Here is a 19,005-nt window from a genome sequence, read left to right as displayed (position 1 = left end):
GTGAGGTGAGGTGAGGTGAGGTGAGGTGAGGTGAGGTGAGGTGAGGTGAGGTGAGGTGAGGTGAGGTGAGGTGAGGTGAGGTGAGGTGTAACTTTACTATCCCAGAGGAAATTCTTCATGTATATATATATATATATGTATATATATACAAAATTCACAAAAATATACACGATAATTAATGAAAGCAATCAAATCAAATCGTTGCACAGTATGTGCAAATATCGTGCACAGCTGTGTTTTGGTGGAAAGCTTAAATTGTTACAAACTCACCAGTTTTCAATGATTCTAAAATTCATAACAATAATCTTTTCACCATTGCTCCCCATGGTCCCTAATATGGGTACCCAGTGAGATAGAGTCCTGTGACTATAACCTTCTAGCGCCTAAGAGGCAGCTTGGGTTATCCAGAGTAATGATAATCAGATTCTGATTAGAGCGTCCAGTGAGCAACTAGTCAGGTGGATACTAGGCGCTATATAAGTGAATTATTATCATTATTATCATTATTATCATTATCATTATCTACCTTCAGTTGTTGGTGATCTATAGCCTGTTTCTATATTGTGTTGTCCTTTATAGCTAAAATGTTTTAGATTTAATTATCCGTTTTAAAGGTATATCTGTGATATGCTAGTTATTTTACTGTCCTTCATTGACAGTGATAATAGTCTTCGTTGACAGGATTGTATAATCTGTCTTTAATTATTGTTAATCTATATTAAAGTCACGGTTTGACTTTTAATTTTAACTCACTCACTCACTTTTCACCACTGCAGATTTGTTTCACAATACATCATATGCAAACAGTACCTTTCAAACAGCATAGTATGGAATAGTTTGCAAAGTTTAGTGTCAAACCTTTGCCTGGAGTAAGTGGCTATATTTACACGAATGAGTTTGAACTTTTGATGGGGAGTATAGTTTTACATTAAGTTTACATTACTCCAGTTTTACATTACTCTAGTATCTGTGGTGACTCACCCACAGAATCCCCAGACAGATGACTAATATATACTGCAGACAGATACTGATCTTGAGGGTTTGTTTGCTCCAAGGAAAGGGGTGGGTCGGTGTAACATACCCAGGGGGGTAAAACTACCTCTGAGGGGCAAACAGGTCTTACATGAGGGTAAATAATACTGTTGGGGGGTGGGGGTGTATTCTGCCCCTGGTCAAGAGGTGGAGCAAATTTGGTTACCCTAGGGGTTATTCTACCTCCAGAGGGTAAAGATGTCACGTAAACGGTCTATCAAGCTAAATCCAACCAGGAATACATTTGCAGACCCATCCACTCCTGCTTATAATGAAATGGTTTTCCAGGTAATTCAAACATAGCTATGATGCAGTCTGTTTCTATGCACTATCCCCCCTGCCATCAGTCTGCAGCTCTACACTGGAAACAACATGTCTCTAAAAAACAGCGTCTATGATGTGGTTGTGATTGGACAGATGATGAAACAAAGCATCTGTTTAGTAGCTAGGGAGATATCACTTTGACAGTTCCTCGAACTTAGTAGCTAGGGAGATATCACTTTGACAGTTCCTCGAACTTAGTAGCTAGGGAGATATCACCTTGACAGTTCCTCCAACTTAGTAGCTAGGGAGATATCACCTTGACAGTTCCTCCAACTTAGTAGCTAGGGAGATATCACCTTGACAGTTCCTCCAACTTAGTAGCTAGGGAGATATCACCTTGACAGTTCCTCCAACTTAGTATCTAGGGAGATATCACCTGGACAGTTCCTCCAAATCTGCTTATTCAAATGAGGACATTAAGGCAATGATTATCTGAGGTTTCAGAAAAAAACGGCCGTACAGTGCAAAGGATGGAATGAACACTAAATAAAACATTGGCTAAAAGTCCTGCGACATTACCTGGATCAGATACATCTGATCTTGAACTGATGAAGTAACCATGTTACTGAAACATTGCTGAAGATGTCAAACCTGCTGATCCAGGGGATGAGAAATATGCTTCAAATGTTAAAAATGCCAGCAAAATGATCATTCACATGAAAGCAGACAGAACAATACAGGAAACTCAGAAGAAACAAAAAGGAAAAGGAAGAAAAACCAAACTGCCAACAACTTCGGAAACTGACGTGGACAAGTTTACGAAGATATTGGAGCAAGGGAGACTGAAATGGAAAAGAAACAAATTGAGCTAAAAAGGAGGAAAATAGATGATGAGATTGAAAAATGCCAGTTTGAACTGGACAAAGAAGAAAGACAGAAAGCTTCGTAATAACACTCGTCAGCCATATGCCAAGCCAGCATCCATCCAGTATCCACCAATACCAATTCAATTTTTCTGGAAATAAAATCACTGAACATTCTTGGTCTTGTTTTGCCTTGTTTCAGCACAAGGAACAGGTAACACTGTACACACTGCTGTGTTTACTATATAGATATAAAAGAAGAGAAGCATCTTAGTTTATTGCTCCCCAGAAAACTGTGATGCAAGCGCATTCCACACCGCAGATCCACAGCACATCTTGATCTTGTTGTCCTTGAACTGGTCACCATCATGTACCTCAACCTCATCCAACCGTCAGGTTTGAACCAATATCTACTTCTTTCCTTTTCTAAAACAAGGTCTCCTCTAAGTTGTAATGAACCCACGCACCAAATCAAATTGTGGACGAATCTGTTCCATTTTCGAGCTTTGGACAGGCATCAATACGTATCCCTTCTTAGAGAAAAATGACAGGAAGTATCATTACCCTGTCCCCATACTTGCTATGTAAACACAGACACAATTTTACCCTTTTTTGCCTTTGTGGGTAAATTTACCCTTGGAGCAAAATACCCATAGGGATAAAAGAGGTGCATGTAAAATATGGTTACAAAATTGGCAACATCTATACATCTGACTGGGTGGGTGGATGAGTAAGTAAGTCAGTGAGTGTGTGCATGATAATCCACCATCAGAGAGAGATACAGAATTTTTCTCCTCATCAGAGGAAGAAAATTCTTTTTTTCTCTTCCTTTCAAGATGAGAAGACCAAATAATCTTTCTCTGTCCAAATAAGAAGAAAATGGGACAGTGCGATGATCAGAAAAAGTGTCGGATGGGATGGGATAAACAAAATCCTGCTGTCCTATCCTTTCTGACCATTTATAACACACCCTTTCCACACACGCTTGTAGCCGTAACACATTATTAGATAACACAGCCTGTGCTAGAAGGTTAATAGTCACATGACTTATCCTACCGGGTACTCTTTTTGGTCTGGGCGAAGAGAGGCAATTTTTAACAAACTCGATCGCAAATGCCTAAGGTGAAACCACATGTATCACATGTGCTTTGTTATGGGGGCAGAACTGAAACAGAAGTTGCCAAACTCAGCCACCCATCACAGTACTCTCCTTGCCCTACATTGCTTAACTGCAACTGACTCCACATACATGGAGGACGTTACAATCATTCCTATAAAAAGGAATCAGACAATACCATTTTATACTAAAATATCAGATTCCCTTGTCATCTGGAGAAGAAGATACTTCTATATACCGAGAGGAAGAACTCCTTTATCAATTAGAGACGATAGTCTACTCTTTCACTTGATTGCAGAACACTAAAAAATCAGTAAAAACCTAATATATTCTCTCTATCAGTTAACATGATTATACTTTTAACACTAGTTTATTCTTATGCTATCTTTTTATATATTCTCTATTCTTCACAACAAAGGAAAAAACACCCTGTCCGTCAATCAGACAGAAAACAATACTATGAGGATGCACTTTCTTTCCAATTCTCTCTCTGTCTGTCTCTAATGGAAGTTCCTTTCGTCAAATCAAAAGAACAACCAATATGTTGTCTCTCCATTAGAACACATGATCATACTTTCATACTTTTATTGTCCTTTACTCTCTAATGGTACACTCTTTTTTCCTTCCTTCTATCCATGTTGCATATGATGTGTGTTCTGACGAGCATACTCATACTGATAAATAGATGCTCTCTAGAACCTAAAACTCAGAAAACAGACTCTCTCTCTCTTGCAAGATAGATAAAAGTTCCTTTTGAGAATTCAAAAGATGAACTAATATGTTGACTCTCCTTTACAAAACATGATCATACTCTCTGTCTCTCTTGTAAGATAGATAAAAGTTCCTTTAGTAAAATGAAATGATTAACTAATATGTTGACTCTCCTTTACAAAACATGATCTCTCTCTCTCTCTCGAACCTAAAACTCAGAAAACAGACTCTCTCTCTCTCTCTCTCTCTCTCTTGTAAGATAGATAAAAGTTCCTTTTGAGAATTCAAATGATGAACTAATATGTTGACTCTCCTTTACAAAACATGATCATACTCTCTGTCTCTCTTGTAAGATAGATAAAAGTTCCTTTAGTGAAATGAAATGATTAACTAATATGTTGACTCTCCTTTAGAAAACATGCTCTCTCTCTCTCTCTCTCTCTCTCTCTTTCTCTCTCTCTCTCTCAAATGACAAACAATCCCATCTCCTAATCAGACGCAATCAGCCTTTCTTCACAGTAAGCAATCCCATTTCCTTCCAATACCATTACTATTTCTCCTGGTCAAATAAGCTGATGTATAACTGCTGGCCACTAATACTATCACATGAATTACCTGGCAATATCTCTTGATAGTTTCACTAATCCCGGATTACTTTTCCATGCTGTCACTGTCTGTGTGGTGTTTGTTGATTAAAAGTCTGATCTGTAGACCTACACTGTCTTTCAGTTATACATCTGGGAAAATATTTCCACAGTCTTTGTCTTTCTATAACAGATCTAAGGTTTACTGGGGGATTACCCATGTTCTATGTTGTCATGTGGTTCAACATCAGCATTCAGGCAAACTTAAGTCTTATCTTTAATATATATTACGCTCTATGTAACAGTACCCTATATCCCAGTGTTATGAGGTCAAAAGGCTTTTTCTGTCATTATGACACACAGGACAAGTCCCTACGTTGATGAATTATGTGAAAGCTGATGTCTCTGCTGGTTGTGGTATTGCAAACATTTTTACAATACAATCAGAATTGACTTACACTGACTCTTCCATCATCTGAAGGAAATGTTAAAGTCTTTTGAAAATTTGGAAAAATCAGAATTATTTAAGGTGCATGAAAACCATTTAACCAGCAGTTCAAAATATGATGTATGATCAACATACAAAACAACTCATGATGCTGAAAATTACAAGCTATACTCTTATACTCCAGTTTGCTCTAGCAAGAGTTGGACATATATATCTACAGATTGACAAAGGCTGGATATCTATTACATGTATACCTCTTGAACAATGTATCTGTTCACACTGTGATAGCTATGAAATCAAAGACCTCTATCATTTTACTTTGATAAGCCTTCCCCTGACAAAATCAGAAAAGTTGTTCTACCATGTTGTGTGATCAGAAACCCATCAGTACAGATGTTCTCAGAACTTATGTCAACAACTATACATTCTGCACTTACAAAATAGACAGCATTTATTCATGTTGTGAAAATGATTGTTCAATATCACCCATAGGACTGTATTATGCATTTGGGCCTTTGGCCACACATGCATTGTGAAATAAACACCATTTGCAAAGAGACATTTTTGTGTTGAGATACATGAAAGGAAATTCAGAAATTTGCAAATTTCAAATTATATTTAGCAGTCCTTTTACAGTAATTTCTTCTCAAGGGGCGTGTGACAGTATTTAAGACTTACCTGTAGATTTATCATCGAACTGGTCACTGAGAACATTCATGACCATATCGTTACCAACCGTAAGTGGACCAAGAAACACGTCAAGATTCATGCTGAGAACTTGATATATCCAAATGTACTGAACACCTGAGAATTTAATCAGCATATCCACATGTGTGAATGTTTGACGTCAACAACACATTGTGAATCTGATGAAGAAACAGACATGAGCAAATCAGGCTAGAAAACTGTAACCCTGTCATTTACGTCTGCTTGGGAGACTTTCAAAGTGGTCCTATCCTTCCGCATGAGAGTCAACTCAAGGAGCTATTGGTTGCAGTAAATTCACATCTACGTACACAAGTCATTTCCACAAATACCTGCTGGTGTTTGGTTGTCTTTCTAGTAAAATATGCCGCCACATGACCATTCATGACAATGCCATGCTGCATGACAACAGCTCTAGTCCAACAGTCTTAACACGATCACATGGTTTCTGAACGTAGTGAGAACATTGTTTTCCCTATTAATAACTTCTTGACTGGACTTCTTCAGGGATGGTCGTCGGTGTCTTGTCTATCCTTCAAGCTCCAAAGCTTGATATATGACAGTTTGGTTCCAAAAGGCAACAGTGACATGTTTTGGTCACAAAATGTGCAGTTCAACTGCACTGAACATGTTCTGTGGGTGACTTCTCCGAGTAATTTCCTGTGAGATGTGCAGCAGGGGTTTGGTGTGACAAATTACTGACAATCATTGATTTTTCTACAGTGTGTATGGAATGTTCGTGCAACAGACTCTCGCTTACAGACTGACTTTTGTCAAACTATCTGGTCATACAATGATCTCGTTTCAGTTTTGTAAATTAGTACATATGTGTTGGTTTCATATAAAACTGTAAGTGACAAGATTATTGATCACGGAAATATTTTTAAGAACTCATCTATCAATTTTGGTGTGCTTTTAAATTAAAAATTTAAATACTCATTGTATTAAATATATCTGTATATCGTAATTACCTTGCTGTTTTGGATCTGATCTAAAAATACCAAAACCATACATAACTAGTTGTCGATGAAGTAGTTTCCAAGAATCTGCAATGAAGTTTTTTCAGTTCTAGTTAATATTTTTCCATAACAATATGTATCAAATAGAGGATTCTATAAGTGTGGAAGAGAAGTACATGTAAACTGTGTGTATTGATAAAGAAGGCCGAATTTGGATTCCAGTACAGTCAAAGAGGGAGAGGGCTCTTACCAAATAAGGTGTTCTATGCACAAGAGGAGAGCACCTGTTCCAGAATACAGGTATGACATTCTGAAATCATTTATTATTTGTGTTCTACAAACTGTGAACTTTCCCGCTTATGTAGTTTTGAGTTTGGGTTTTTGTATGATGTTATTGAGACTTAAAATTTTTATCATGTTTCACAGCTATTACTCAAAATAGTCTCTCCTTGCAAACCAATATTCTGTGATGGAAACAAAATTTACTAACCAAATTATTGATCTTTTTTTTTTCTTATAATTTAACTAAAAAAGGCACATTAGTAATAAACATGCTACAATGATATTAATAATTATATATGCAGATTTCACAAGTTACAAAACCTTTCCATGACAACAAATCTAGTGAGTGAGTTTAGTTTTAAGTTGCTTTTAACAATGTCATGGCGGGGGAAAACACGAGAAATGGGCTTTACATATTGTACCCTTGTGGGGAGATAAGAAAGCTGAGCTACATGGGGAGTAAACAAAATAATTCTGACTTTGCCATGTGTGTCATCAAAGAATCATATAAGAATCATTGAAAAAAATCATTTAAGTTGTTACCAGGTATTTATGACAAGGTGACAGTTTCCTTGACTGCATGTTGAAACCTACAGTAAAAGCAAGCCCATAAAGGAGGTACAATAACAATACATACAACAAAATATCATATAATATAAATATAAATACACTATGACTAGATTGAAAAATCAAAACAGCATCCATTTATATAATTTTTGTGAACAATGCATCAAATTTGAGATTGTTCTCTTGGAATAGAATATTCTGGTCAATAGGTGACTGCATCAAACATAACGCTTGTTGGAGATGCAACAAATTTGAAATTTTTCTCTATATCGACACCATACAACAATTTAAAAACTTCGAAGAGGCCTTGAATACTGTCATCCTCGTCAAGAAACTTTTGAGAGTCATATGGCAAGCCTTGAGACATACAGGGAAAACACATGATCATCAAACATGCCGTAATAAATTGTGAAATGAGGGCACCTAATATCAAGGGACATAAAATTAAAATCATCCAAACAAGCCACGCACTGTGGCTTTATATGACAAATTTATGTTCCATGTGTCACACAAGTGCACAATGCTTTTATGCATTATGCACGACAGTATTGAGTTCATTGAAAATTATTGCCTGAATTCCAAAAGTGAATTGAAATCTTCAGGCCATACAAATTGCAGTTTTGTAATGAGCAGTGAGAGACCACATTCCATCTTTTATAGAAATGTGACAACATTCAGAATGTTTGGAATAAATTCCTTGGCATGACAACTAATGAATGTACTCAAATATAACTTGCACGTACAACATAAACTGGTAATTTTGGAATTTAAAGGGAACATTTTCACTGTGTAAGATCTTTTTTCGAACATTAGCCAAGCATTAAATATGAATATATCTTGTGATAATAATATACATTAAAACATCATGAATATAACAGAATATAGTCGCAAAAATAGTAAATATGAAATTGAAATTTTGATATATTATTGAAAAGATTATTCATTATTGTAGCAATCCCTCAAATAAATTAAATAACAAGACTATGATGTGTCATTCTCTTTTTGACGAGAACTTACTAAAGTTCTTTATGTCACTTTCAACTAAGTATGCACAGAAAATCTAGTTAAGCATCCCCTGACATATCTCAGAGTCATGATCTTAACACATTGAAGCATATCAGAGACATGATTGGCCGTCCTGTGCAACTAAGGGATTCTCCTGTACAGAACCTGTCCCAGATCGAACAGACTGGCCTTTAACAGGATCAGGAGGTTGATTGTGGGTATGAGGAGGAGATTGCTGGCTGTCATACAGTCACATGGAGGATACACTCTGTATTGACCTTGAATCCAGTAAAATACGCAAAATGACATTTTGAATGCTCACATTCACCAATAAATGCAGCATTAAACATACCTGGTTTTGTATGAAAGTCAGTGATTTTTTTAAAATGAGGTATTACCATAATAAAATTAACAAGAAGACATAGTCATCAGTAGTATAGGGAATGATAGTTCTGGACCACTTTACATATAGGTGTGCTAAAGCTAAGCAAAGCTAAGCAAAGCTAAGCAATTTAGCTTTGCTTAGCTTTGCTTAGCTTTAGCACACCTATATGTAAAGTGGTCCAGAACTATCATTCCCTATACTACTTCATCAATATCCCCCGCAACGGCAAAATACTCCTCTTGACCAATCTATGAAGTTGGGTGAAGAAATAGTGAACGGTTTTAGATTTCTGCTACAGAAAAGACCATTACGTCCAGTTTCTTGCAATGGAAACGTGAAAAATATTTAATAAAGAATACCCAAACTACCAAAAGGCATTAATACCCCACCAGATCTAGCTATGTGCCAAGTTTGGTGAAGAAATACTGAATGGGTTTAAAGTTCTGCTCTGGAAAAGATAAATGTGCATGGACAGATGGATGGGTGCATTTTAATATCCCCTGCAAAACGTGTTGTGGGGGATAACAAGGATCCCAGTCATTTGTCATTTTCTTATGAGTGGAGGGATCATATGGGTAAGAAAAAATGCTTTTCAACCATGGTCACCTTGTGTTGAAAACCTATCCTTGCAAAAACACAAGGGCGATTAATTAAGCTTTTTGTGATGTTCCACCTACAAAAGAGACTCAAGAAGATTGTGACAGACTCTGGGTCAGAATATAGTGAAAAGACCCATAGTTTTAATATCTTCCAGAACTTGGCTCTAAATCTAGCACGTCTAAATTATCGCATACATCACTCTCCCTTACTAAGGTATAATGTAATGCTCTCAGAACACTGTTACTCAACAGATAAACTGCCACAGAACATTATCAATAGGGGTATGTTCATGACTTTGACATCTTGTTTAAAAAGTTGGGATTTTTAACATCCAAAATTCATGGTATAAAGGTGCAGTACTTTGGAGAAAGCATCTACCAAAAAGAAGAAAGATGCTTCATATAGAAAACTTTTAAATTTAAAAGATATTAGTTGTTACAGTTGTTATTGTTGAGTGAGTGAGTGAGTGAGTGAGTGAGTGAGTGAGTGAGTGAGTGAGTGAGTGAGTGAGTGAGTGAGTGAGTGAGTGAGTTTTCTGCCACGTTTAGCAATATTCCATCAATATAACGGCAGGGTACATATTTTTAGTTTATTATTAGATGTTTTTTAAACTTCTGCTGGTCTTAACAAAGGTGTGAAGATGTGTGTGAATAATGTATATAATTTTGGCATAAAACTTATTACATCCTGTAACCAAGACAACAGTTTTTATACGTACGTTTCCTCAGATGTTTCTTGTTTCCACTCTTATTGCTAAAAAAGTATTCCATTTAAATATTCATTTCCTGACTTTGTAGTCCTCTCTTTCTAGAGTCTCCTAGGTAACATTTAGGAAGACATACATAAAAATGTCAATTACCAAAGTTTTTTTATGAAATCAAGAAAACCCAAACTTTCTTGATGTGAAAAATAATAACAGTAAAGTGGTCATGTTTACAGCTTTTGACACAATATTAAACATTTCAGCTTCATGGCTGTAGTTAAGCAAAGGAATTTTAAGTCAAGACTGTGTCAATACATTTTGTGTCAATACAATCTTTCAATTTTCAAACTGGAAATTTAACAATGAATAGTCTAAAATGTCACCTTTAAAAACAGATTCATGTGAGAGCCTGAATATTATAGTATGTCTGCCAAGTGGAATATGTGGTGGCTAAACAGGATAGGTGTCAGACTTTAAGCGCTGGCGATTAGGTGCCTGACTCTAAGGGTGTGGGTTCGAATCCAAGGTAGGACTCAACCCAACAAAAGTACTAGAATCTGTAGTTTACTGAGAACGTGTGATCCAAATTAATATAACATACATTACATCTGACCACTTTCAAAATGGCACTGTACATTCATAGTTTCCACTGTTGTCATACCCCAAAACATGGGACCACATTTAGCACTGACAAACCAAAGACCAAAATCATGTCAAATGCTGGAATATAAAAACAGTGGATCCTGGCACGTGAAGAGGACATAACTCCCAGTACATTTCAAATTGGTAAATGTCTTGACACCCATACCTGCCTGTTAACTGGATACTTTAATGAGGAAGTTTATCTACATTTCTAGGATTTCGGAAGACACACAAGGTAAAATCAAGGATGTTTTGATCCAGATTTTTTAAAGAAACTATGTTATCTAATTTTTCACACAAAACCGAAGCACAATGTAACATCGATATTTGAAACCTTAAATCATTTGTGATCTTTTATCTGCCCATAAATCTGTAATCAACTGATCAGCGCAAAAGCGATGACTTATTCTCTGACAGGATGCAAAGGAAAAGATGAAATCGAAAACCATTATCATTTATACTGGATGATATATGGTACAAACACACGACAAAGCCATTAGCATGGGTTGATTATACATTTGTTCCTATGTGACATGTCAAACATGCTCTTGGAGGTAGTCATTGTTCAGATTCTGCATCAAAAGGAGCACTTGGACACTCTCATAAGGCTTTCATAACAAGGCACATTTTAAATTTGATCTCTTGAATGCCCTGATTCACTGAAACAGATTCAGTGTGACAAATTATTTTAGCGATACTAGAGTAGCATATGGTTCCTTTCTTGTAAAATCTTTCAAATGAATGATTGTGTTTGTAAGAATTCTAACCCACATAACGAAGGAAGATCAGTGTTATCAGATGCTTACCAATGATAAGTAATAATTATGATAATAACTGTGAATTTATAATGAGCCTTTTCCATGAACAAGGTACACGCACAAAGCGATTAAACACATAATTTGATTATTATTACCCAGGATAACCCAAGTTGCCTGTAAGGCACTAGAAGGTTGATAGTCAAAAGACATCCCACCGGGTACCCATTTTTTCTGCTGATCGATGAGAGGTAGTTTCGAACAAGCTCAGTTGCTTATGGTGAGACCACATGTATCACATGTACTTCATTGTGGGGCAGGACAAAAGTCCTACAAACTCTCAGGAGTCAAGCTGCTAAACAAGGTCACCATCTAAGAACTTTCTGCATCCAGCAATACTTAAACTAACAACTAGTCTCTGAAATGAACACATTTTACTGAAAAAAGTTCATAGTAAACAAAATAATAAAATGAAACATAGATCTGAGACTTTCTTCATTTTCAGATGCTAAGAAAATCTAGACTTATCACATTTTCTAGACTTATGTGGTTTTTTTTATATATTTGCTTCAGGGTCTGTACCACAGACTAAACATTACTTTACCTAAACTGATTTGTGACATGCTCTCTGATTGTGATTTCAATGAGACGGGTTTTAACAGTGCCATAAATCAAATTACCTGTTAGAATTGACTCTTGTCGTGAAATAGCTATGGTGCGATGCTTTTGAATGTCATGTTAATGGTGTGAATCCTGTCATGTTCTAAATAGCATACATACCACATAAGGCCCTACACCCACAACCCAGTTGTGTCATAAAATGGAAATAAGCATGGTTAAACATTATTACTTTACATTGCATTACTTTAACTGATTTGTGAATGTTGAAGCATTTATTGTTTAGTTATTATTTTCATTATTATTGTTTACAATATTCAATACTACATCATTATGAAATATTAAAAATCAATCCATTGATGGACATAAGCATCACTGACATTGGAAAACAATGACTTGCATCAACTTGCACACGGTGAATCTGACAGCCTGATTATGTTAGCTGCCTTTATATATATAATGCAACAGGCGTGGGTTGCTGAAGATCATTTATAGCATGGATCTTCATGGGTATCTAAATTAACGTAAGCAACACAATGCTTCAGGGTATAATGGGTCATGGAATGCAAGGATGTAGAGAACTTGTACGAAATGAATTCTAAAGTTTTAGTTACAGGTTTTGTTAATGTTTTTAGGCATGGAACAATGACCTGGCGATGATGAGGTTTCGCATGATCTCACCATTTCCATCACAAAAACAGTTTGTCGACATCTGACCATCCAGCTACAAGAAATATGACTTTTAGTGAAATAATATATGTATACGTAACCATTTCCTGTCAACTACAGTTGTTTAGCTGCGATATGACAGTGATTCCTGTGAATAATGAGTACTTAACCTACAAATATCGATGAAAAAATCTTGCTCAAATTCAATATGCATTTGTTCACACTTTTTCTGAAGACTGATCACACGAAAAGATATGTGAAAGTTGGGGAGTTGCATCATGGAGCAAACCATTTTGATCATGATTTTAAGGGTCAAGTTATGACCTAAGCTCGTCTAGGATATCGGTTTAGAGATCTAGAGCATATACAATCGTACATGTAAGTCCAACAAAAGTGCCATAAATTTTGTTCTATAAGAATTGTAATTACTCACCATAATGATCATTCATGTACAATGGAACATGCATGTTCTCCTCATGCATATGCATACTTGGTGGGGAGTACCCATAATCCTCTGCTGCAGGGAACATGAAATGATGGGGGTGAATACCACTGTGAAAGTGTTCAGGGTAATAGTCATTTCGATACATTTTCACCGATATTTGTATCTGAACTTGGTTACTTAGCATCCACTGTGGATGACATTCAGTAAAATCATTATTGATTAACGTGAAAAAACACAATGAAATCAAGTATGTTCCACTTGTCTGTCGAAAACACACATAATTGAACTTGGCCCCTCACTACGGCACGCATCAGTAATCCTGCTTCCTCACACCTGAGAAGAGTCATCAATGCCACTTTTTTCCCATGTGACCAAAATGACTTCACATCTGCAGAAAATTCTTAAATCCAAAAGTTACTATTTTCCGGTCGGTTTAGAAATGAAAATCCGTGTTCTTAACCCTTGCTCCCATCTTGACGATTGGATCACCACTGAGATATTGTCTTATTGGCAGGTTCGGCTTGAGCAAGAGCTCCAGTGGCCACATCAAAAGCAATGTGGGCATTGTTTTGCTTATCGAATTTTCAACACTTGTGTACACAACACACACAGGCCTGTCACACAAAGTTTTGGGAAGAAAACCCAAAGAGTAAACAGAACTGTTGCCAAAACAAGCCAAGGCCGAAACGCAAGATAAACGCTTTGGGACTCGAGGGAACACAGGGTTGCGATCAGATACCAGTGGCAGGCCCCACCCCATAAACACAGAAACCGTGCGCATATTTGTGAATGTCTTCCGCGTCTCCTTTGAAACAAAGTTTGGAAACGATGTAAAGAATCGGACCACTAGGGGGAGGTAACACCATGGCGTCAAGCTCATGGTCAAACCTCCAAGGATTTAGACAGATACTTTGCTTAAAACACAAATCAGGAATAGCAACAAGCAAATTCAAGCTGTGTTTACAAAGCTCTATACCCCCAAGAGGTTGTCAAACAGCGTAACAGCGACAGTAATGTCGATACAAGACCAATATCTCTCCGCTTTGTGGCACTTCCATTAAACTTCGAAATCTTAATAATTAAACAGAAACAATGTTGTACCTATCCACGGGGAACGACCTTGACTGCATATTTACATTTCATCTTGGCTGAAGTAGCAAGCAACTAGGACTTATCGATGACATCAACAAATGGCAGGTAGTTACCAGGTACATAGTCTCAGAACCGACATGCCATAACATCAACCAAGTTCACTGAACCTGCATTTAGACATTTAGATCAATATAGGTACACTTGAGAAATTTTACTTTGTTAAAGAAGCTTGGATATAATGTCACAGTAATTATACAATTATTTTGACTTTTATTTTGACAAAATATCATATCGATGACATCAACATATGGCAGGTAGTTCACCAAAACTAAATATAATGATGTTTAGATTAATATAGGTAAGGAAGAAGCAATTATTCAATAACTATTTTATTCTTATTTGGACAAGATCTCTTATAACTGGTGGGGCAGTGGGGTAGCCCAGTTATTAAAGTGTTAGCTCATCATGCCAAAGACAGAAGTTCGATTCCCCACATGGGTACAATGCATGAAGCACATTTCTGGTGTCTTTGTCATGATATTGCGTGAATATTGCTAAAAGCGGCATAAAACTTACCTCACTCAGTTAATTTCAGTCATAATGGAAATATTTGCATCATCATGATACTTTCAATATAGCAATAATTTATTTTCCATCAAAAAAGAATTTATTTCTCTCCAGTACATTACTTTATACCGAACACGAATGCAAGATGAATTTGGGTACATGTGTACCACTAAGTGAGTTCATAAATCCCAAATATAGCAACAATTTATTTTCCATTAAAAAAGAATTTATTTCTCTCCAGTACATTACTTTACACTGAACATGAACGCAAGATGAATTTGGGTGCATGTGTACCACTAGGTGAGTTCAGAAATCCCAAACTTCTGAATGCATTTCTGAGGTTCTTTCATTTCAAATTGCTTACCCCTGATTTTACTTAGCCTTTTATCAAACAAACAAACACCAAGATAAGTAAAATATGGAAACTGGTAAGGAAGGATTTGTAGGTACCATGTCCTTTCCATAAAATAATATTTTTAATGTTTTTTTAATTCAATCCTGAATGCAGGTGTTGTAGCCATGCTAGATAGTAGGGTGAAATATTTGAATACTGCAAACATCATGATACTTAGAAACACTTTCAACCTCAGTACACAGATATGAAATATTTGAACAAGGCCACGCTGTTGACTGTCTCTCTCCAATAAGACAACACATCAGGCACAGCTTCATGGCGTATATTTTCATTTGTGGTCTGTCTTTATGCAAGAAACTGGAAGTGCTTTCAAAATAGCATCCAAAACATGATAAAAGATACTGGCATCACACAGACTTTATGCATCCTGCTGTGAGTGAGTGAGTGAGAGAGAAAGAGAGAGAAAGTGAATGAGAGAGTGAACAAACACTGTTTAGTGTGTAAAACAGATGAATGACAACAAGTTCCACCACTGCATAAGCAAATCATTTCAAAATTATATATTTATCATTTCATTACAGAGGGCACAAAAGGATGAAGAAAACATACTGGTATCAAGTATTTTACATGAAAGGTTTCCTGTAAGGTAAGGGAAAACCATACATCTAAAATTCCATGGCTTCTAATTGTCCACTGCAATTACTAATCAGCACCAATTAACTAGTGGCTTCCTAGTTGCTGTTGTCATATTTCTGTTGTTGTTTCATATGGACAGTGAAACCTGTCTAAACCTGCACCCCATGGACCGAGATGGGGGGAATAAAGCTGGTTTTGACAGGGTGCCAGAACGTAGAGTGACAGTCATTTTCAAAAATGGCTGCCATTTACACACCTCAATCTCTTTATTTCTACACTGCCTTTGATCAAATTTTGGTAACAAGTGTAAATTCCAAACATGCCCGCTTAGCTCCCCTACTCATTGACTCCTATCATAATCACTACTTTCTAATTATCTCGAGTGCCAAGAGGATTTATCCTCACACCGGATTATTGGTCCTAAAAAGTTGATTGGACTGTACAGACAGTGTTAATTACAGTAAATATTGTTTCTTGGGACCGGAAAGTTAAGCCGGAATATGCAATAGACTGGAACCAGATTACGCAATGCTTTAATGGTCAGAACATTGTTGTAAAACGGCGGGACCTAATTTTTATGCTGGTTTCGACAGTGTTCCAGATTAGACAGGTGCCTGTGTTGGCAGGTTTCATTGTACTCTGAAATGTCACGCTCCTCAATTTAAAGAGACTGACATCCATAAAATTCTTGCCTTTTGTGCATCACTTCGAATACTTAAACTTTAATAGATTACGGATCTGTAGGAAGCATCTTTGGTAAAAGAGTATTCTTGTTTATAGCAATATATCACTACAGATCAGATATGCAGATATATTTTCATTTTAGTTAAAGTTGTTTGGTTCAGTCAGTATAGAGAGAATCAAATACATGACATTTGAGGTTGGACTGTGATAGTGGGGTTCTGATGATGGAAAATGATCGAAAATCAGTTGAATGAAAGATTAAAAGCAATCAGCCATTGTTAAAAAACATATTTTCGATTAATCAGAATTTTGTTTTAGTATGACACACTTGAATGAAGTTAACTAACCATATGATGAATATTCAAGAACAACAGCGAAAAGCCATAATGCACTGTATTGTTAGTTTTGTATTCATCACAATGGTAAAGATTACTGTAACCTGTCTATGAATAAATTTACATCTATTGTGAGTGTAATGTGTTATACAGATAAAAATTTGTTGTATAAATAGACAGAAAGACAGTATTAGTTATAAAAAAATATTAATTAAAAAAAAAACTGGGGGAAAACTCATAAAATTGGTTATTAATTTAAAAAGTTAAGTATTTCAATTAAAACCAATAATAGTTCACGTCAAGTCCTCAAAAAATCAATTGTAGACTGATTCCCAACAACTGACTGTGAACTGTTTCTCATTCAAAAGAAGAAGATCAATGGATCTTCCATAAGTCTTTTTAATGCACTGAACTGTTTAGATGCTTTCATTACTTATTAAACAGTTCCTCAATGTTTTTAAGTGCAGAAAAAGTCACAACCTACTTGGGGAAAGTACACAGAAAAGTCAATATTTACGTACTCATTAGCAATTACTCGTTGAGTACTCGAGTAAATGACACCAAGTGACTGTAAATCATTAAAGTTTGTTTGTTGGCTTGTTTGTTTATACGTTTATTGTTTAATGTTCCATTCTGGATATTCAAGTTACACAGTAACGGCTGTCTTTAAGGCTGTGTGGTGCTTGGCTTCAAAAATTGTTTTAAAGGCCACTTGCCACAGGGCAAGCAACTTTAAGAAGGTAACTTGTGCGGATGAATTTTCCATTGTTTTGTTTTTATGACATTCATGATGGTGAAATTACGAAAGAAAAATCAACAGGTATTTGATGTTAATTTTTACTGGTCTGTTTATTGAAAACTGATAAATAACAAAGAAAGATAACCCTATTTTATTATCACTGCGAAATTTAATAGCTACATTTAGGGCACATGTTAAATGTAATCCAAGTTCATTTCAAGTTTGAAACAGTAAGCGGAAATTATTGACTGTCCAAAATGAAAACTGACTTGTCCCAGGCGTAGGGTGATGGCATTATTTAACCCCTGTGGTAGCTAGGCTAGTGGTTAAAGCGTATGCTCATTATGACCAACTGGGTTCAATTCTCCTCACGTGTGATGCCCATTTCTGCTGCCCTCAGTATAATATTGCTGAAATATTGCTATAAACAGTGTAACACCATACTCAGTCACTCACTACTGCAGTCTGCATACAATTAAGAAAAGATCAGACAATCCAGTTATTAAAAGGATTGATCAGTATGACCGGAGGACAATGACATGCGTCAACCAAGTCAGTGAATCTGACCATCCCTTTGACCACCTGCTTCAAAACACAAGTGTTTCCGAAGACCAATCCCAGCCAGAGATTTCACAGTTTTGACATCATATAAGACAGCTGAATTCAGAAAATCATACACTGAGTTTGCAGACGGGTGTTAGCAACTTGGTTGAACTGCTGCTGTCTGAGAATGGGAGATAATCCACCCTTAAAGGGAGGTAGCTCTCCTTATACTAGCAATATTCTGCAGTTAACACACTTGACCTTGGAACACGTTTCAATAGTGTAGCCCACTTTTCCGATGCATCCCTTTGATACATATCAACTCTGCCTATCAGTTGTACTGTAATACTGTGAGCTTCCAAACATTGATTATCAATTTTCATTGTTAGCTGACAGGATCCTGGGTCAGGGGTACTCTTTAAAAAGATACTTAAACAGGCATTAAATAACTTAGTCGACATGATTGGAGATTTATTCAAATAACAGAATAGATTTGCTTAAAGACAACCCCAGTTAGAAATTCAGATGTTTTTAGAGAACCAGTGACATGTTTAACACGTTGACTGACACCTCGAGTATACCCGTAGTAGCAACGTCTGCTCGAATTTGCCACAACGAGCAGTGATCAGTGACCTCAGAGGACGAGATCAGAGAAGAATTTTCATCAAAATCCTGCTGATGCAACAGAATTTCTTATCCA

General features: G+C 36.4%; 1 protein-coding gene across 1 annotated transcript in view; it reads right to left on the bottom strand.

Annotated features, from left to right (window-relative positions):
- LOC137261073 (protein cycle-like) overlaps positions 1–6,431 on the bottom strand; it is a 59,724-nt gene extending 53,293 nt beyond the window's left edge. Inside the window, exon 1 of the mRNA XM_067798741.1 lies at positions 5,698–6,431. Within this exon, the coding sequence (XP_067654842.1) occupies positions 5,698–5,842 (145 nt within the window). The 5' untranslated portion in view covers positions 5,843–6,431. The remainder of the gene's footprint in view (positions 1–5,697) is intronic.
- Positions 6,432–19,005: the final 12,574 nt, after the last annotated feature.

This window comes from Haliotis asinina, chromosome 14, assembly GCF_037392515.1.
Source record: "Haliotis asinina isolate JCU_RB_2024 chromosome 14, JCU_Hal_asi_v2, whole genome shotgun sequence".
In the NCBI taxonomy this organism is placed as follows: Eukaryota; Metazoa; Mollusca; class Gastropoda; order Lepetellida; family Haliotidae; genus Haliotis; species Haliotis asinina.
The sequence above is the reverse complement of the archived record's forward strand: the minus strand, read 5'-3'. Positions and strand labels throughout refer to the sequence as shown.